Genomic DNA, 21,815 nt, shown 5'->3' with positions numbered 1-21,815 from the left:
TCTATTATTGCAATCTTACCAGAGTTGCAAGTTCAGCTGATTGTGAAGGTCTAGACCCTGTAAAATCTTATTCACGTGCACACTGTAAGAAGCAGGGAGAGCAAAGGCAGAGTCTGTGCTGTTCCAAGGGTGCTGCCTAAGATCTTGGGTGAGGAAATGCCCTCTTACAGATAGCTCACAACCCCTTGCGTGATTAAAAGGAAATTCCCAAAAAACCTCAGGAAACAAGTTCAGAATAGCATAAGCTCTAATCCGTTTTCTAGTTATAAAGGCTTCTTTATTACTGTTTTTGGCTGACAACACTTGAGATAGCATGTTTATCATCATTCTGAAAACACTTGAGAGAGAACAATGTGGGTGCATTTTTTATTTCGGTTTTAACTTCTTTATTTCATTGCTGTACAGCTGCATTACACTTGGCTTTAATCCCTCAAGCATTATTTTCCTTGGCAAAACAGTCACTGAACTGAGTAGAACTTACTATTGGAAAAATATGCTTGAAAAACCAGTGTGATGTCAATGCCAACTGAAACCCATGGAGCTTAAAATGTCACAAATGTGCCTGTAGCTGAAATACAGAGCTCCTCTTTTCTTTTTTTTGTGTGTCTGAGCTAGGAATGTTGTAAGTCTTAGGTTGTGAAGTCAACTGTAAAAATCATAGAGTAGCCTTCTGAAGCTGAATGTGTGCTGAAACTGAATGTGTGCTTCCCCCCTCCATGAACAAACATTTAGAGATTAATTATGTAAAACTGGATGTAGGATAATTCCATAGGAAACAAATGACTGCATGGCTCCACTTCCAGTCTTGCCTGCATTAACTGTAGCTATCTGTAAGAAGTTGGGCTACAGGCTTCTCAGAGAAAAGATAGAACCCGACTTTGTAAAACAGCTTTAATATTCAAATATATAAATAAGCACTACTGAAGAATAATTCAGAAGACTGCGGTGATTCATTACGAACAGATGCTATAAACGGGAACAGTAACATTGCTAGGTAAGGAAGAAGCAAGCTATTTTAGGAGTCTTGAAAATCTCTTCTAGTTCTTCAGACAGATCATGCTGCTATAGTTATTTTATAAAAAATTATATTCTGAAAAGCACTTTAGTAAAAGAAACCTTTTACTGGAACTATTATTTAACCAAGACCTTCTACAGCACTAAAACACACTGCAATTGAGTTCCTGATACAGTTTTAAGAATGGGAGGGGTGAAAAGAAGAACAAAAAAACCCTACCATACCTGCACCAGGAGCTATTTATTAGCATAACACTCTTCCTTTTAAAGATTTTGTAACAACTGAAGTATATACAAAGTCTTACAGCATTTACACAATAAAAAAGGTTCCTATTAGCTGATGTAGTATAAGGTAGTGCTGCAATTTACTTCAAAGCATGAATACAATAATCATGAAGCAGACCACTGTACTTTCAACTTCTCCACTACCACACCACCACTGTCAGGTGAGATGACAGTTAATTAAACCACTGGGAAGACAGATTGTTGAAAGATTTGTAACAGGTTGATTCGCAGCACTCACCATCTTAAGGAGGAAAAAAAAAATAGAAAAGAAAAGCTGCATACTGTCATGTTTCTACACTTTCCTAGAGCTGGAACAAACTTTCACAGCCTTAGATATAACATATGCAAGACAACATAATCACATTTTTTCAGATATAGTTCAGCTACTGAGTGTATTTACTTCTGAATAGGAGACATTATATTGATATGGCTGTGTGTTTCCATTTTTGTTCATTAACTGTTCAAATAGGTCTACAAAAAAAATTAAGACAGCATGGAGTTCGTAGTCATGATGTGTTTTGACTAATAAAGGCATTCAATATCAGCTATAGGATCTAATTATTCCCGTCAAAAGTTTAAGACCAGGAATCTTTGAGTAAAAATCAAACCCACAAAGTCCTGCACCTGCGCCATTTTCATCTGCTGACTCCAACCTTCTTTAAGCTTCTCCAACTGCTATAATACAAAATCATTAAAATGCTTACACCAACCCAAATGCAAGACTCATTTAGTGTATGAGAGATCAAGCAGGTTCACTAGACTACTTCTGCTGTAAAACAGAGGGAGCTTACCTAGGAAAAAGAAACTTTTACTGAACAGTGCCATACTACAAGTAGGGATATATAGTTGAACAATGATACATAATTTAAGAACATAGCATTCTTTGCCTTTTAGAAACAGCTTTCATGTGCCAATAATGCACTTTCTACAAGAGATAAGGCTGTTTTGCCTATCGTCGTATGCCTAAACCTCATATTTTGGCCAATTCCACTTTTCTTCCCCTCAAAGGGATTCTGTTTCAACTTAGAAACGAGTAACGTCAGTTGACAATATCTGTATTAAGACAAAAAGTGACATATATATAAAATCCACAAGGAACCACATAAATACCAAAGAAGTCATATAACCTTTCCATGTAAACACTTTGATTATACTGAAGCCCTAATCAGATTCTTGTCTTAAACTTTTGGCAGATAATGTGTATGCTCAGCCAGGCTTTGTAGTTAGTTATTGTTCAAGTGGAAGCCAGGTCAGCTCACATGTTGACAGGCATGCAACTTGGAAACATTGCACAACAAGCAACACAAAGAGATTTGAGAAGGGTACAAGACTTCAAGTAGACTTCACAACCCTTCACAAACTGAATATTCACAGACAAAGATACAGTCCTTGCTTTTTTCTACGGTGTATTTCTCTCTCACACATGGGACACTTTCTGTGACTCTCTAGCTTGCTTGATGCTATATAACCACTTGATGATTCTGGCATTCCTTTCAATGGCAGAAATGCCATATGGCACACGGTCATTGGCACTGTCATCATTTCTAAGGTCACTGTTGCTGTCCTGAGACTGTTCACAGTCTGAGCTAATCATGCTTGCACTGCGAAAGTTGAGGGATATAATATCAGAGTTAGCCCTTGCAAAATTTTCCATCCCAAGGTTTTCAAGCTCTTCAGGATCCAGTCCGCAGTAGTTAAAGAATCGTTCGACATCTGCGTCAACGCGAAAGTATCTGTCGCTTAAGTCTGATTTTGATCGCTGTAGGGAGGGTCTTCTACTAACTCCGCATCCAGACTCGACTGCCTCAATCTCTGGGGATTTTAGGGTGGAAATGGCAGCGATTTTGGGCTTTGGAGGCAGAGGTGGGGCTGAACTACTGCAGGGTATTGCTTTTAAGGGCTTTGCATTAGTTACTTTCCTAATGTCTGAAGAGCTGTGAGAGACATGCAAGAAAGTCTCTGCTGACTGATCTAGGAGCCTTCTGCTGACATTGGAGCTGCTCTCCTGCGGGCTGTTCCGGCCCTGTGTGGGGTAAACCTTCAAGGATTCGGCGAACGAGTGTCGGTTCAGCTCTGTCGAATCGGCCCTATGGGGTGGCCAATTTCGGGGACCGTGCTTATGCCCTGAACCTGAGCTGGAGCCTTCAGAGCTGTTGATGATATTCTTCAAAATCTCAAGTTTCAGATTTTCTCTCTGAACCCCACTCTCAGTCTTTGCATTGTTGCTGAAGACTTTCAAGGTGGGGCTCCCCAGCGCTCGCTTGGCCGCAGGACAGACCGGCGGCTTCGCCAGCACCGCCGGCTTCACGGGCTCCTGCTTGGCATTGATGACCTCCTGGCTCTTGACGTATTTTGCCTTGTCGGCTTCAAGCCTCTCCACTGCACTCAGTCTTTTTGGATTAGGCTCCGCCTGCCTGCGAAAATAGTCAGGTCCTTTGTTCAGGATGCGGAGAGGAACAGCAGATGTGAAAGTCACGGCAGGGCTGACCGGCTTCACCATGCTACCTGTCGGTAATGTTTCTGTAGGCATGTTTGGTGGTCTTTCCCCCGCAGCCGTTTTGGATTCTTCTCTGGGATCTCCTAAATGCACGGTGCAGAAACATGTACATTAAGCACAATGAATAGCCGATGAATCCTGGGATCTGAGCGTTAGCAGCAGTGCCTCATCTCACAGCTCATTAAATAGCACTGCGTTTCTCTTTTAAAGGCAGCCTTTGTAGGGCAAGGGCACCCGACACAAGTCCGTATTAGTCTGCTCCGCTGGCTCCTTTCTTCTGGCTGAAAGATGTGGGAGTCTCGCCGTCCCCTCTGCGCCCCAGGAGCGGCAGCGATCTGAAAGGCAGAACAACCAACCACACGTTAGCGGGAGCGCCTGACATCAGAGCGGTAGCAACAGCCGCCTCCCAGCCCTCTCCTCTCTGCCTCCCAGCCCTCTCTGCCTCCTGGCCCTCCTCTCCCACCGCCACCCGCCCAGGATGCTGCTGGCACCGCTGGCACAGGGATGCAGCGCTCAGGGTGCCCCTGCCCCGCTCGCGCCCAGCACCCCTCTGCATCTCACAGGACATGTATCGATTGATATTTACACTCTGAGCTTGGATTCAACAAAATTACAATGGGTGGGAGAATTAAAAAAAAATTAAGCCCCACCACAATACAGCTGTGTATTTCTAGAGGGAGAGAGGGAAGCAGAATGAGACAATTCAGAGACTTGGACCCACTCATCTCCCAGTAAAAGAGCACTTCATATCAATATATTTGACTTAGTTAAGTAGATTTGTGAATATGTTTTATCTCTAACCCCCAAACATTTTTCTCCTTATAGGCAACATGCTGTATAAATCTCTGCCATAAAGTATTTTTCTTGCTGATTAGATCATCCAGAAAACAATACGGTCTCAAAAGCAGAGAGTAAACAGAGACAAGTAGAGTTTTAAGTGCAACCCACATCTTTCCTTGCTAATCTAATACAGAATCAATAAATAAAAACAGATGTCACTAAATCCACCAGTTCCAGTTCCTAGTCTGTTTGAACATTAGCATCCAAAGCACCAGTGCTCCAGCAATAAAAGAAGGCTTTGCAGCTCTCATGATCACCTTACAGGCTTAACAGAACAACAAAAAATGGCTTTGGTTTTTTTATGTAAGATTTTGGGGACGCTCAAAACCATTGTGACTGGGTTTGAAAAAGAAGAACTTGTCTTCAACATGCAGATACAATCATTCAGGTTTTCTATCAAGCAGTAAGTACAAATGAAATTTAACTTAATCTAAATTATTTTAAGGTTTTATCACTGAGATTGTCACAACAGTCTAAAACCCAAGACCATGGATGATATTACAAGTGCTGAAACAATTTTTCCTACATGAGGCACTGAAGGGCACTTATCACAGAATCCACTTTTCAAGCAGTGATTTTGCTAATGGGTCTAATTTGTTTTATTACTGTCCCATTAATCTATGCTGCCCTCTTTAATATCCCATTTCTATTATCACTATGATCTTTAGGGAGAGAAAGAAAACAGCTGCTACTTCTTCACTCTACCCTAAAGAAAACAGAGAAGCATCCTTCCCTGGGATGACTTGCTTTCATCCTGTGTATTCTCATCCATCAATACTCAACTTACTAAATACAGGGTTTACATTGTTTTGGCAAAAAAAAAGAAACAAAAACCAAAAACAAAACCCCCAAACAAACAAAAAACCAAAAAACCAACACCCCACAAAAAAAAAAAAAAAGAAATTCCAGCTGAAGTTACATTAACAGTAAAAACAAAACAACCTCAACTACTCATATTCAGAAATATGTGATATATACTTAAATATTTTCCACATATTATCCAAGGTCAAAGCAATCAAATAAAATATACAAATGCTATAATGAGATTATAGGAAAAAGCTGAGCTTTCTCCTGAAGGCTCACTGTCACATGCATTCTTCAAATACAAACTAACATATTTAGGTGGGTGATAAACCAGACACATATTCAGTGCAATTGAAGGGTAGTGAAATGTTAATTAAGCTTCTCTTTTAATGTTGTTTTATAAATCCTAGTGCTAACTCCTCAGCAGTTTGACTTCCTGAATTTAAACTAAGTCTCTCTGAAAGAGAAAAAGCTTTCCTCATTTGAATCAACATATTTATTGGTACTGTTTTGAAATTAAGTATGAAACTTCAAAATCTGCAGAAGGCAATTCCAACATGCATCTGCACACACATTTCTCTTCCATACACACAAAGCAAATCTCTCCACATTGCCAGCTCAGAGCTGGATGGCTAAGTGCCTGTACAAATACCCCATTGATCTGTATGTTTAATACCTGTATGCAGAAATCAAATCTATGTGAGAGCAGGGATTTCATCAAGAGAAAGAAAACCCCACAAACAACCGAACTCTTTGTAGTTAACACTGTCACCCAACTGAGTTAATACGACTTGAGTAAGAAGCACAACTTTCCTCCTTGACCACTGTCATTAAAGGTGACCATGGTCCTGTCCTTGAGGACAGCTGCCAACTCCATTCTCCTCCTGGAGAGTGGCTCTGCACTCCACTACAGATCAGAGCTACGGGAACCAGGGCTCCAGCTCCAGGCTGCTTCTGGAAGTCTTTTCCCAGTATTTAACAACTTCCTTACTTTGGATAGTTCTCATCAATGTCAGCAAGCATTGCCTGAGCAACCACATTGGCTTCAGCACCCCACTTAAAAGGATAAAAAAGAAGAAAAATAAATCCCACCATGAGTGTGTGTTTATCTGAGAGAACAAGTGTGCTTGTTTGCAGGCATGTATGGAGCCAAGTGCCCTGGAGTCAATGGAAATATGCTGCAACTGGCAACGTGCTTCAGGCATGTCTAAAAAGAAAAGCAAGGACCTGGTGAGGAGCCAGGACAGAAATGTTCACCTGAACCAGCACAGGGAGCCTGGGGGGTAACAGCCAAGTGGTTATGTGGCCAGTCCTGTAGGCTTTGTACCTGTGGGGCTGCTGCTATAAATTAAGAAACATGCAGCTATGAAAAGGGATCAACTATTTGTGTATTGGTTAAATTGTTTCATTGCACTGAAGTGCTGCATTTGAATATCCACAGAAAGCTTAGTCAGTACTCTCATCAGAAAGATAACAATTATTAACCAGATACAGTTAAAAAAGAAAGTGTGATGAAAGAGGATGAATGTAAAATCAAATGAAACTTCTTCCTCTGCTAGTGATAACTGCAGCCTGATCCTACTGCTAACTGGGGAAGTGAGTTCAATTTCTACCAGCCTCTCTTCTGTCCATGGGCACCTGAAACACCACAGTGACATTACAGTACAGCGTAGTCTCAGGAAGACTTAGATTCCAGTTGGGAAGATCATCATTGCAGCAATCAGGGCAGAGAAATGGCTTTTTTTCTGGCTTAAACTCCAAAGAAACTCACTGTTTAGGCACCTGAATGCTGTGTTGGGTACATCTCTGGTACCAGTAACACCCTGCAGAAATTTGAAGGCAAACAGATTTTCTTCAGGTACTCCCAGAAAATGTGTGAAATATAACCAAGGACCCAAGAAATGTTCCTTTCTCTTGGTTTACATCCAGAGGTCTGCTCTATAGGTGTAATCCTTCTATAGACTGAACTGTTTTTTCAGGATTTACTCTGGATTTCCATTATTGTTCCTCCTTAAAAAACTACTAGACTTAAGAAATTATTTCAAGAAAAACTTATGCATGCGTTCAAAAATAAAACATTTCTGAAAGGTCTTATGGAGCTCCTCTAATACCCCACAACTATTGTAGGCCTGCTGAGTAGAATACAAAATGGACAAAGTTTTGGGTTTCTAAAGCTGGAATTTCAGCCAGACACTTCAATTCAGGATTCCTTTGTGGCACAGGCAGAGATTCAAAGCACTTCATTTATTTTAGGCATCACCCTCTAATCACTCTTGAGTCCATAATATGTTTGTCAGATACTCATATTTAAATAACCAATGCACTATCTGCATGATTTAGGGGAACATAACACAGTCTAGAGCAACAATAGCTATACAACTAACATTAACTACAAATAAATCTCCTGTAAAATATTTTTTCCTTAATTTAAAACCAAGGCAGTAGGAGGAGATAAACTATGCTGACACTTTGGAATCCCAGGTCCATATATTCTAAATATGTAGTTTCTTGAAATGTATGAGAAATTCATGAACAGATCCCATTGTGGTAAGTATTTATTTCTAGCACTATTATGAATACAATAGTATTGTACAATAATAGAGTTCCTTTTTTCCTCTCATACCTAAAACTGCATTCTAAACACAGACTGAATGATGTCAACTGACAGTAAATAACACTTCCCTCCTCAGTTCTGTGGTGCACTGTAGCTCCTACGCATTGGCCAGGTTTCAGCCAGTCTTTGTCTAAAAGTATCCACAGAAAGGCATTACCTATTTTAGCAGTATTCAAGTTACAGAAAAAGCAGCAAAAAAGCCATGTGAAAATGTGGTCAAAATGAGTGAAATTTCTGTCCTTGACTTTGGTGAGGACACCTGACAAAGTTACAACGAAGCTCGTTCTCCTAATTCATCCCTCTGGGACAGCAGATGAAGAGATTGCACAGAAGGGAGGATGATGTACAGTGGATAAATATAATGAAGGCTGACAGCCTTTACTCTGCTTTCCTTGATATTTAAAGGCCTGTGTCAATTTCATTTTCCAGGTGATAAAATATAACTACCACTACCTCAAGATGCACCATAAACATGACATAAATTCCAGTATAAGTAATCAAGAAGAGGCTGCAAGAGGACTCAAAGAGATCACAAAACAAAATCTGCACAGGAACACAGGACATGGATGGAAAACCAGGTTCCTCTAACACCTGGGGTGAACTTCAGAGCTGCAGGTCCCCTTGTAAAGATTCTGGTTTTTTAACAGTCACTGCAAAACCTACAAATGAGAGCTTCACTGAGAATGACTGGCTACAGATCCATGTGCTAAGTTATACTAATATGTATGCCTAAAACTGATATTCCGTGGATAATTACCACTGTACACCTCACATATATATGTTACTAACTTTAGAAAAACATGTAAAGCCTAAGTAAACTTGGCTGAAATTGATAAAAGATCATCCATATCCAGAATGGCAGCAGTATTTCATTTTTTTAAACCAATTTTAGATAAAGATGTGTATGCTGTGGGGTCTTGGTCTCACATAATATTAACTGTCAAGATAAAGCATGAGGAGATGAAATAGTCTTTCAGATCTACCATGACTCAAAATACTAATGAAAGTGCCTATTTTCGACTCTGTTCCTCCCCTAAAACATGATACAGTGAACAAGTAAGAGCAATTTGCATCTATTCAAGTGTACACTTAAACCTTCAAAAGGTCATGAACAATGTGAACTACAGTGACCTAAAACTAAGAGTAGAAGAATTATGTAGGCAAGAGAAATTTCCACCAAGTTGGAAGGTAGTAACTTTGGCAAAGTTCACTGCACTTTTCACTGCTGATGTGTTGCTTCCCACCAAAAAAAACCCAAACTATAAGTAGCATTGTTTGCAATAGCTTGCATAACTGAGCATAATACGGGCTGATATATTTATGCTAATTCTGCTTTGCTCTTACATCAAAGGCTTTTAGACAAAACTCTCCATAAATACAATAGTGTCACCGCTGAGCACTCTTTCTATTTCAATGTGCAGAGATGAGGCTTAAAGCAGGACATTGCCATAATCAGAAATGCTAACACTTTTAAGTTGAAATAGCTGCTGGAAAACCCATGGAGGTATAAACATCTGGAAAGTAGGAAAGCAACCTAGCAGCTATACTTACATACTAACCCTATGGCAAGAGCTCACTGGGAACTGGATAGAGATAGCCTCTTTGAAAGAGAAGAACTTCAGAAAGTATTTTGCTTAATTCTGAAATCCATCACTGTTTACATCTCCTACCCAGGAGAAATAATCCACTCTCAGTGATGCTTCTGGGTTAAACACTGCCCTACAGATACCTCACAATGATGAAAACCCTGATTTCTTTCAACAGGCTGCATAAATCCATAAGAAAGCCCAGAAATGAAATTCCCCTTTCTTCCAACAAGACAGAATAAACCAAAATAAAATGTCTTATTACTGAAAGCAATACTGCAGGCTGTTTGGAAAAGCTGTAGTGGAAATCAGTTCTGTTTTCTTTGGACCCCTGTGTTGCTTAGACAGCACTGCATTCTTTGCAGTAATTTCAGTCGCTCAAAACAACAACAACAACAAAAAAGAAAACAAAAACCAATAAAAAACCCAAAAAACAAAAAGAGAAGAGCCTAAAAATTTTACAGCTCTCCATAAGAGTCATGTTTTCAATTTACAGCCTCCTCCTTAAAACATGGCCACAATTCCCAATTTATCCTGTGGTTTCCTGAGCCCACACAGTTTTCCTAGGATCTTTTATGCACTTTTAGAGATCAACAAATCCCCCTCTTCAATACAGGGTACTTGGCTCTGGTGTTCAATTACATTTCAGAGGTTCATCAAACCCTGATAAAGGTCCCTGCTGTACCAAGTCCCACCTGCTTGGTCCCTCTTCTCTGGAAAAAGTGGGGGGCTTGTACTTCTCTCTTCACTTTGCTTCCCCACTTCACTATCCCATTTTTGCAAGGCGCAGTAACTCCTGCTCTGCTCTGATGGAAGCAGCAGTGCAATCTGCACTACACTTTTCCTTTCTTCTCTACTGATAGGAAAAGCTGGCATCTCATCTTCTTGCTCCTGGTAGATGTCCTTCACAGCCGTGCTTGGATTTGGCATTCTGGTAAACCACCTTTTCCACCATTTTTTTCTGCTGGTTGTGCTTCCAATATGTGTGGGGGTAAAAAAAAAAGTTAATTTGGGATTCCCTGCTGCAAAGTGGGGGAAAACAGAGGGAGGCAGAACAACAAAATAGTTTCAATTATGAAGCTCAGCAAAAATGTTTTAAATGGAATATTATTCATTTCAGTTCCATCTCAAGTCCATGATAACTCTTAACAAGCCCGCTTTCAGAGTGAGACATACTTTAAGCCACCAAAATCTTTATGGCAATAGGTTCTGTAGAAATCATATGCATTTGCAAAGAAGGAAATAAAAATCTCTCCACAAAAATGTGGCACTACACCTACAAAACACCCTCCTTCTAGTATTACCACAGATACATCACCTCACTAGCAGAATTTTCAGACTCTATCACCCACGTGGTCCCCCCAACAACACTGCCAAGTCTGGTCTTCAACAACAGAAGCATTAGTGTCATCAGTAATCAGGCAGCTGGGAAACAGCTCAGTAACTTCTGCAGCATCGCTCACAAAAAAAACTGTAGTTATTAACTCACCTACAGAACATACATCTTGATAGCAGTATTTTCAAAATGCCACTTCTGGGTACAGTAATTTCACGAATACAAGCCGCAGTAATTAGACAAAAATTTTGGTGGAAACCCGGAAGTGCGGCTAATATTTGGGTGCGGCTAATCTATGAACAAAAATGTGATATCTGCCCTTACCTAGTATCATACCAGTCCAGTCCCAAGCCGAAACAGTTTGAAATCCATGGTTTCCCGTTGTTCCGACGATGAACCAATCAGAGAACAGCTTATTGCCTGCCTGTGGATGGCGGCGTTACTGAGGGGCGGGGGTTGTTATCGGGGTGAGTTACCTCGGTGAGTTACCTCGGCAGTTCGATAAAAGTGTGTGATATTTCTCTGTACTTTTTAAAGCGTTTTCAGTCTTGTGCGGCTGCGGGGCTGGCTGGGCTCGCAGGGAGAGGGCTGGGGGAGCCTCTCTCCCTGCAGGGAGAGGGATGAAGTGGGCGATCGGCTCGCAGGGAGAGGGCTGGGGGAGCCGCTCAGCCCGCAGGGAGAGGGGTAGAACGGCCACTCGGCTCGCAGGGAGAGGGCTACAACGGCCGCTCCCCCCGCGGGGCTGCGAGGGCCAGAGCGGCCGCTCCTGTGCCAGCACGGAGATGTGGCTCCGCTCGGAGCTCAGCTGCCTGCCCGTGTGGCTGAGCGGTTGTTTAAAGGCAACGCGGATCCATTGGGAATGTTCGCAAAATGACCACACTATTGTTCCTGTCTTTTTCGGCTTGTAAATAAAGGGTGTGTCTTTTTTCACTTGGAAACAATGTTTCCGAGGTCGGCAGTAAGCCAGTAAGCCCCGGCGATCCCGCGATTGTGTTACTAAATGACGACTTTGTGAAAGTTCGCTGCGAACTAAAGTGCGGCTAATATTCCGGGTGTGGCTTATTTATTGACAAAGACATCAATGTTGCCAACACACCGGATATGCGGCTTATACTCCGTGCGGCTTGTATTCGTGAATTTACTGTAATTCAGTTTGCTACACTGGGATAAATTAAACATAGTCCTAAATCCTTTAAATGTTTGAAAATTTGTGTAAATGGTAAAGCACTCTACTGCAGCATACCAGTGCAGCTGTGGGATTAGACTTGGCCTTAATTACACTATGGAGTAAGCTCTAAAACATAAAACACTTTGGCTTAGAATAACTTTTTATCTTGGAAATACTAAGAAATCAAGCCAGATTTAAATGGATAAAATGCAAGCACAGATTTTAAAAATGAATGTTTATATTAAATGTGCAGTGTGCCTACCAACACAGCCTTGTAGTCAAAGACTTAAGGACCCATGACCAGAAGACTTCTGTAGGTTCATCTCCTTCATAGCTACTGCTTCATGGCAACATCAAGCTGAGCCTTCAAAACTCATCAGCACTGAAACACACACACACCTAACATGGCATACTCTGTGGGGAAACAGTCTCTGTTCACCATTTAAGTGACAGCAGTACTCAAAAAATCTTGGGTAGCTGATATTTAAGCTTGGATCTCACCACAAAGGACATGTTTCTATGCCAGTGTTTTTTTTTCCTTAATCCATTGAGAATCACATCTGAGCTCTTCTGTCTGCCTACATGGCCTCAGCCATGTCCTGAACAACAACCAAATCAAAAACCTGGACATTTTCCCCAACTCCCATATATGAGTTCTATGGCCGCCCATCTCTCCTGTTCCACTTCTACAGAAGGGAACTGTGAAAAATCTGCAATGATCATGAGCATGTAGGACCGAAGATGTGCTCAGGGAAAGAGGCCCATGGGCATGCCATGAGCACCAATGTCACCTGGCATAGGTGAAGCTCTTATTTCTATGAACAGACATGCAAGCAACTAAGCCTGATGATAATTCCCAATCTGTAGGAGAAGAACCAGGGATCTCTTCACCTTAGTCATTCACACTCTTATCCAGCAGGTATCTGCAGAGTTCTGGAAGATGACAAAGAAAACACTTCCTCCACTAGATCTGGAGTCCAAACTGGAACAGCCCTCCAGGGCAGACACTCAAAGCGTCAGGTTACACCTTGTGTTACACAAATGTCTCAAATGTGGGTGTCAAGCGGATGGTGCCAGACCCTCTTCAGTGGTGTACAATGACAGGACAAGAAGCAATGGCCAGGAACAAAATCAGAAGTTCCACCTCAGCATGAGGAAGAACTTCCTTCCATTGAGGGTGGCAGGGCACTGGGACAGCTGCCCAGGGAGCTTGTGGAGTCTCTCTCTCTCTCTGGAGACACTCAAAATCCACCCGGACACCTTCCTGTGCCACCTGCTCTAGGTGACCCTGCCTTGGCAGGGGCCTTGGATGAGATGATCTCCAGAGGTGCCTTCCAACCCTAACAATTTTGTGATTCAGAATGTAGAAACAGATCCTTCTCCAGCACTTTCTTTCAAAGGTTTCCACTTTGAAACAACAACAACAAAAAAGTATTTGCAAGTTTTCTTTAAAAAAAAATAAAAGCAAATAAAAGACCACATACAGTACTTGACAATGAAATTGGATTACTAACCCTGTTCCAGTGCAATTAAATAATTTCTACCAAGTAGGACATTTCAGCTGAAATAGGAAGACCAACTCAGTTCTTCTCAGGAGATCAGAAACTTGCCCCAGTTTGGGGACGGGGGATTTGTTCCAATCTCCCATTTCTCAAAAGAGTCCAGCAATCTCTGATTTATGTACATAAACACTGCTGTCAGCTTGCTCTTGTGGGAAAGGCAAAAATTTACCAGACTGTCATAAAAGGCCCAAGGCCCTGAAATATCAAGTTGCCATGTTTAGACTCTTAGTTATTGATGGAAGTTCTCTAAAACTGTTTACAATGAGAAATACATTAAAGGAATATGGTATCATAGGTATGAACAGATTTTAAGTGAGAAATAACCATAAACCCACAATGAAAACAGCTTCAGTTAGACACTCCCTTGCAGTTACTAATCCTGCAAAACACTAGAAATGTTCAAACACACGAAGACCCAAAGTAAACAAACATAGCCCAGAAAAGAAAAACAATTCCAATCATTTACGCAGTGAAAAAAATAAACCATAAAGAGCTATTATAAATGGAAAAAGACATCATACTTTAAATTTCCTTTCCTTTAGAGATATATATAGTAAAAGAATCTTTTGAAAATGCTTACTTTCAAAGTTTCAAAATAAATCTTAATAGCACCTTCCTGAAGTTTCTTACATGCTGTGAATATATATTTAAAAGAAATAGTGCCCAAATATAAATATGTCTTATAATACTTGTCAAGATTTTACAAGCAAGAAACCAGAAAGCCATATAATTATTTATATTTAAGTATTTTCTTACTTTAACAGCTTGTTACATTGAAAATTCTCTTTAATAAATTCTCTACATGAGCACAAACATTTCATCTTTAGAAATAAATATTAAAATACAGCTAATTAATGTCTGCTACTGATATAAAAAACTTACAAGGCCACCTTTAATAGACAATACAGTAGGCACAATTAAAAAATGAGCATGGTAAAACCAGCACCATTAGAAAAATTATAATGTTCAGCCAGGGGGATACAATAGAGTGGCCTAATTCTGACAACCGTGGACTTTGAGCTGCTCTTCTGATTAGCTGTGAGGTCTTGTTTGTCAAAACCCTTTGTATTAAACAGCCTTTTCTGTAACATGAGATATACTGCAGTAAGGTCAGCATGGCTATTTAAAAGTAAAGTCTACAACCTAATTGCCCTGAATTAACCATTTCTAAGCATTGCAACTCCATACACATGAAATATTGCATTTTTTTTCTTAAATAAACACACTATAAAAGTTTTGACTGTGCAAAAACAAATCAAGTATTTTAAAAATTATATTTGGAAAAAAACCCCAAGAAAAACCATACATGGTTTACAGCAGTTTTCAAGGGCACTGCAACCTTCAGAGCAACTCCATGAATGATTTATTTTTGAATGGTACAGCTATGTTTTTCTCTAGATAAGAGGATATTTTCCCATAATATAGTTCATTCCCCTTTTCTACAACCTCATGTCTAAGGGTACATGTTGTTAGAAGACAGGAAAGAAAACTGAAGGTAACCCCTCCTGCCCAGCTGCCCTGCCAGCACACCACCCCCACCACTGCTGGGGAATGGAGTCCCCACTGAAGGTGCACCTCAGTCCCAGTTCCAGTTCATCACTGATCCGGACTGGTTTCCAGGCATTCTTTAAAAGCTAATAAAAAGGGAGGGCTGGCTGTGTCACCCCAGTCAGGACTGAATGCTGCTTTCATCATAAATCACGAATCCATCCTTTTCTGTTGACAAAATGAGCAATGTATTTCCAACAAAACTACAGACCTACTGGAGCATCTGTATGAACACAAAACATTGAACCCCATTTCTAAGACGGCAGAAATAGATCCCATGCAGCACAACAGGAGGAAGGTAAAAATATGAAATGTGACTGCAAAATTAGTGTAGGTTAACTTGTGATCACAAAGACCACAAAGATCTTTGAATGTTCCTGGTATCAGTCCATGGCACAGCTAAAATGGTTTTGCTGCCTTAATTTCATACTATATATGAAACGTATCTGGAATGTCAAGTTCCCTATTCTTCAGCTGATAGAAACAGCTTCTGGGATGATTTTCAGATTCTGGGAACAGATTTTTACTCTTAAATTAGCCATGTGTACTCTCAGACTTAACATTTTGTCTCGAAATAAAACAGCAGCAATAATTGTTAATTTAAGACCCCACACAATGCAAATTTATGTTCTGGAGCCAAATATGCTGATTGGAAACAGATGAACATGAAATGCCTTTTACTGAGCAGAATTAAAACTAAGTATTAGTGAAGTGTGTTGCTAATTTGACACATGACACATGAGACATTGATTACTGTTTTTTTTTCTTTGCTACAATGAAATACCAGAAGTGCCCTATTAATCTTTCAAGAATTGTACAACCCTTGCTACAAAGTGCCACACGTTCAGCTCCTGTTCCCTCCTGCCCTCATGGGTTTCAGCTGGTTTACTTGTACTCACCAAGGATGAAGCTACTCTTTTCATTATTCCTGACAGTGGATTCCTCACACCTTTAGTTTTAGAGCTTTAGTGACAAAAATAAAGATTGTAAGCTTTAATGATCACCTTCTGCACAGACCTCGAGATCAAGCTCAGAGTGTTGTGGATGGAGTTGTGCCTGAGGACTGGAAAAAAGCACCCCAGCTTTCAAAATGGGCAGGAAAGAGGACACATGGAACTACCAGCCAGCCAGCCTCACCTGTCTCCCTGGAAAGGTGATGGAGTGGCTCATTCTGGAGGCCATCTCCATCCACATGGATGATAAGAAAGTGCTCAGTTTATTATCCCACTAGTATCAGTTTAGTACCTCACTAAAAGTAAATCATGCTTCTACCTTCAGCAAGGCTTTTGACCCTGTCTCTCACAACATCCTCACAGGGAAACTCAGGAAGTGTGGGCTGGATGCCTGGACAGTGAGGTGGATCGAGAACAGGCTAAACAGCAGATCCCAAGGTTCACCATCAGTGGCACAGGGACTAACCACAGTCCTGTCACCAGGGGTGACCCCCAGAGCTCTGTACTGGGCTCAGGACCACTTAACTTGTCCCTCAGTGATCTGGATGAAGGACCAAATGGCTCCTCAGCAAGTTCACTGATGACACCAAGCTGGGAGCAGTGGTCAATTCTGCAGAGGGCTGTGTGGCCCTTCAGAGAGACCTCAACAGTTTGGAGACATGGGCAGAGAAGAATCTTCTGAAGTTTAACAAGAGCGAGTGTAGGGTCCTGTACCTGGGGAAGAATAACCCCATGCACCAGCCAGGCTGGGTCTGACCGGCTGGGAAGCAGCTCTAGAGAAGGACCTGGGGGTCCTGGTGGACAGCATCTGTCCCTGACCAGCAGTGCCCTGGTGGCCAAGAAGGCCAGTGGTGTCCTGGGCTGCATCAGGAAGGGCATTGCCAGTAGGCTGGGATAGCTCATCCTGCCCCTCTCCTCAGCCCTGGTGAGGCCATGTCTGGAGTGCTGTGTGGAGTTCTGGGCTCCTCAGGACAAGAGATGTGGAGCTCCTGGAGCAGGTCCAGCAAAGGGCAATAAAGATGATGAAGGGGCTGGAGCTTCTCTTATGAGGGAAGGCTGAGGGAGCTGGGCCTGTTCAGCCTTGGGAAGAGATGACTGAGAGGGGACCTCATCCACATCAGTATCTGAAGGGAGGGTGCCAAGAGGATGGATCCAGGCTCTTCTCAGAGGTGCCAAGCAATAGAAAAAGAGCAACACCAGAATCTGACCCACAGAAAGTTTCACCTGAATATAAGAACTTGTTTACCAGCAGAACTTCTTTACTGAGCACACATTGCCCAGAAGGGTTGTAGAGTCTCACTTGCTGGAGATATTCAAGAACCGTCTGGACAAAATTCTGTACCATGTACTTTAGGATGACACTGCTTAAGCAGGGAGATTGGACCAGATGACCCACTCTGGCCCCTTCCAATGTCACCATTCTCTGATTCTGTGTGACTCAGTATTTGGAAAATAGTAGTAATAACCAAACAAGCAACAGAAAGCTCTGAATACTGAGGTTTTTCAGTGCTCATTTGCACTGAAGGTGTCATTACAAAAAGCTAATGCAATCTACTGAGTGGTAAAACAGTAACCAAAGTACAGGCTGGGAATAAAGGATGGTAAAAAACCTGGAACTACTGGAGTACTTCCAAAAAGGAGTCAGGTAAGTAAGAGAAATAAATAGAAAGCTTTGGAGGACTAAGGCAAGAAGTGTTCACTTGCACTGGAGGTCTTCATTCCATTGTGAAAAGCTAAAACAAATTTACTGAATGGAGTAACTGCAACCAAAAAGTACAGGTTGGGAATAAAGGGTGAGAAAAAGCCTGCAACTACTGGAGTACTTCCAAATAGGATTCTGCAACATTGACACACACATGGCTGCGTGACTGAGGCCAGCAAGAGAAGAGAAAGCAGCAATCTTTCTGAAATGGCATTCAACTAGATGCTTGCAACTAGTGAAAGCTGCTAACCCAATCAACTAGTAAAGGTGGAGGAAGAGAAACTCATTATCATAACATACCTCCTGAGACAGTAGAGGAGGACACAGTAAAATCATTCTGGAATTGCTCTCCTTTTATCTACCCCAGGGAAAAAATGTGTATTTTAATTCAAAAAGGTACCTGTAAAAACAGAATGCCAAACTCTTGTCCACGCTCTGAACAGGGGAATGTAATGCTCTGGAGGATTCTGAAAAAAAGAAAGACAAGAAAAGAATATATGAAAAAGGCATTAAAAAAGTCCAAACCACAACATAGCAGTTGCATGCACATCAGTGTTGATGGTCATGGAAACAGGACACCAAGGCCAGTCCATGCCAGGAGAAGGGAGGGGAAGAAGTGCAAGGCAGCTACAACAGCAATCAGGACTATTTCACATGAAAGGGGAGATAAATTATGACATCAATTGCCTGAAGCCTATGAGCTGTGTAATAATAACAACTAATTAAAAGGTCATTAGGGAAGTCTCAGAACACAAGCTTGCACATGACGCAGTATCCGATGTGTGAGATGAAATGCATCTGTGCTGGGGAATCAAGGAATAAATGCAAACAGGGCCAAAATGTCAAAATGCAATTTTTAATTCACTGATGAAGGACAACAAAAAATTGTGCCTTTTTAGTTCTTGTTATAAACAGTCGCTTTTGTTGTGTTTTTGGTTACTTCCAAATAAGAGGAGAGCAAATACCGCAAATAAAAAAACCACAACTCTGTTTCTATGATAAAAATTTAGTAGGGCATAGAATCAATGTCAGCTACTTTACAAGTAACTGAGGGAAAAATACCAATATGTAAATGTTAATGTTATTTCAGGGCAGCTGCTAGTTGATTTTGACATGAAAATATGGAATCTACAGTGATGATCTGTTTTCCCACACTCAAAGTTAAGGTCAAAGAACAAAATACTTGTGCGCTTAAAAACTCTCAACACCTCCCTTGCTGGGAGGGATGAGAGGATATGTTCCAAGCTAACAACAACAAGCATTAAAAAAAAATCTACTCTTTAATTTTTATACATCTATATGTAAAAATGTTGCTTTTTTTTTAACCTTTCCCTTTTCTCAAACATTTATTTTTGACAATGCTTTTTTAAACCATGGCAGTATTGTATTTACAAAACACTACTCCTGCCAAATCAATAAATACATCTTTCATTTAATATGAAACACTTTCTCCTTTTTCTCCACAAAATTATTAGCTACTTTTTGGAGATTTAACCTAGTTATTAAAGTCTACACAGAAAAAAAACCCAACAAACCTCAAACCTTTGTATTTTGTGTCACTTGCTGAAAATGATTACAAATAACTTAACAATAAATTGGCTGAGAGAAAAGCACATAATTTTAGAATTTTGAGATAATATTCTTGTAATTAGGCATTTGTGTAGACAGTAGGTAGGGAAAAATAAGTCAGTGTATTTCTTTGGGAGGAAAACTCTGCTGTGGGATGCAGCTTTCTACACATCTGAAAAAGGCAGTGATGGAGGGAGAAGCAGTTTTCCTCTCTGCTGTGAGGCTGGTGACAGCAGCGGAAGGGCAGAAATGCCAAGTTGAGGAAGACCCACTACCACAATGGTTTTTAAGAGAACACAGAACACAGTTACCACATAAGTGTATGCACAAATGAGTTTTCTTCTTCCCATACCAACAAGAACACACTTTTACTTTCTAAATGATACAAGTGTATAGACATAACAATTCACATACACATGGTTTATTCCAATAGTAGTAATTCAAACAGACACATTTATGATATGAATGTCAGTGGGAACTATATAGTGGAATATGTTGTTTAGTGAACACCAGTGTACACTATGCTAAGAATGTATAGCCCATTTTATCTTCTAAGTGTTAGAAAGAGGTCACAGTAATAAAAAGTGGAAGTATTAACACTGCAGTTGGTCTTGTACATAATCCTCTGGTGCCACAATAAACACACTGCTCCAGGTCTCAAGGATTTCCCAAGAGAGTATCCATTAAATTGTGAAACCACCAGGAAAACACACACCACACAGGCTTCACTGAGCTTGGCTCTGGACCCAGGACAGAAACGACTGAAGAAGATATACATACAAACCTCAAACAGATATGTGCATACATAAATACATGTTTTGTGGAGCTTTCAGTACATGACTGGTTTCATCATTCACACCATGGAACAAAATCCCAACAATACCATTCAGCATCTGCAAGAGTAGGGTGCACTGACAGAACTGTCAATGGATAAAGCCCATAGAGTGATGTGGAGGCAGACCAAGTTCTGAGCTGTCTAAGTTACAGACTGTATAAGTTCTTCAGTGTAACACACAATATTCTTGTGACTCCATGTCTCATGCATGGGACTGTGAAGCAGTAGAGTGGACAATTCTCTGTGAGGACTCTGCCAGCAGGACAGCAAATCCTCAGACAGGCAGCTCTGGTAGATGTAGGATGAACAGCCCAAGGCAGATCCATGTACTAACTGCCCTGTTTAAGAAGATGAACTGTTCTGGTAATAGATGTCCAGCAGTACTTTATCCGCCCAAGACAGTGCCCTTCAGCATCACATTTCAGACAAGTCTCTTAATCAACACAACACCCTTAACAGAGCTGAGAAGTGAGTATTTTTAAACATTAATGTGGAACTGCAAGAAAAGGTTGAGAAAATGAAGAATATAGCATAAATTTCAGTAGAATTTACGAGCAAGGACTTACTAGGATAGTTAAAAGCACCAGATCCTACTTTCCCAATTTAATATACTGTTTAGCATAAGAGGTGTCACATGAATATTTTTAAAGTTCTAATTACTCATGCAAGTGCAATTCCAATGTGTTCAGCAAGCACCATGCCAGACCCCTGTCATCAAATTTTGATTACTCCAGCTACCTCTCTGTATGGCTCAGTTCCAATGCAGAAGAGCCCAGAAAGACCACCAACTACTTACATGCACTTGTTTTTCTCCATGAAAATATGAAAGGAAGATGTTAAATATACAAGAGATAAACCGACTCTACTTGTTTTACTCCTTCTGTGGAATTTGCAATACAATACAAGACCAGCACTGGAAGAACCAACCCACTTGTGATAAACCAATACCAAATGCTTGGCCTCCAAGAAGGCAACTTATGTCTGACAACTACTATAGTTGACTCTTGGGTGCTTCTTAATTATTTCTTGGATTTCTTCCTGGATCTGGAGGCCCAGGATTTAATTTCTCCTGCAGTTGTATGACTCAGATGAAAATACAGCAGGATATGTTGCTGTACAGCTTTATGCTGGATGCAAGTAGAGTTTGTAAATGTTTGTTACCATTGAGAGCTCAGTGGTTTTTCCTGGTCATGGACAGACCTGCTTCAGGCACAGTGGGGCACATGGTGTGCACCAACAGCTGTGCAGAGTCACCATTCCACTCCTTTCTCATTAACACTCTTTTGTAGATATTTTTTTTCCCTTTAAGTAACTTATCAAGGCCTGTGCAAGCAGATTTGTGTCACAGAATCTGAGAAGGGTTTGGGTTCAAAGGGACCTTAAAGGTCATTCAGTTCCAACATCCCCACCATGTCCAGGGACAGGTTTCACTGGACCAAGTTGGCTCAAAGCCCCATCCAGCCTGGTTGACTCCAAGAGGAAAGATTGATCTCCTCAATACT

General features: G+C 41.0%; 1 protein-coding gene across 2 annotated transcripts in view; it reads right to left on the bottom strand.

The window, feature by feature from the left end:
- Nucleotides 1–352: 352 nt before the first annotated feature.
- FAM110B (family with sequence similarity 110 member B) overlaps nucleotides 353–21,815 on the bottom strand; it is an 83,263-nt gene continuing 61,800 nt past the window's right edge. For both annotated transcript variants that reach the window (XM_033071922.2, XM_033071913.2), the window contains exons 2-3: nucleotides 18,310–18,376; nucleotides 353–4,131 (exon numbers count right to left, since the gene is read on the bottom strand). In XM_033071922.2, the coding sequence (XP_032927813.1) occupies nucleotides 2,717–3,829 (1,113 nt within the window). In that variant the 5' untranslated portion in view covers nucleotides 3,830–4,131; nucleotides 18,310–18,376 and the 3' untranslated portion in view covers nucleotides 353–2,716. The remainder of the gene's footprint in view (nucleotides 4,132–18,309; nucleotides 18,377–21,815) is intronic.

This window comes from Catharus ustulatus, chromosome 1, assembly GCF_009819885.2.
Source record: "Catharus ustulatus isolate bCatUst1 chromosome 1, bCatUst1.pri.v2, whole genome shotgun sequence".
NCBI classification, from domain to species: Eukaryota; Metazoa; Chordata; class Aves; order Passeriformes; family Turdidae; genus Catharus; species Catharus ustulatus.
Note: the sequence above shows the minus strand (reverse complement) of the source record. Positions and strands in the feature narration are given on the sequence as shown.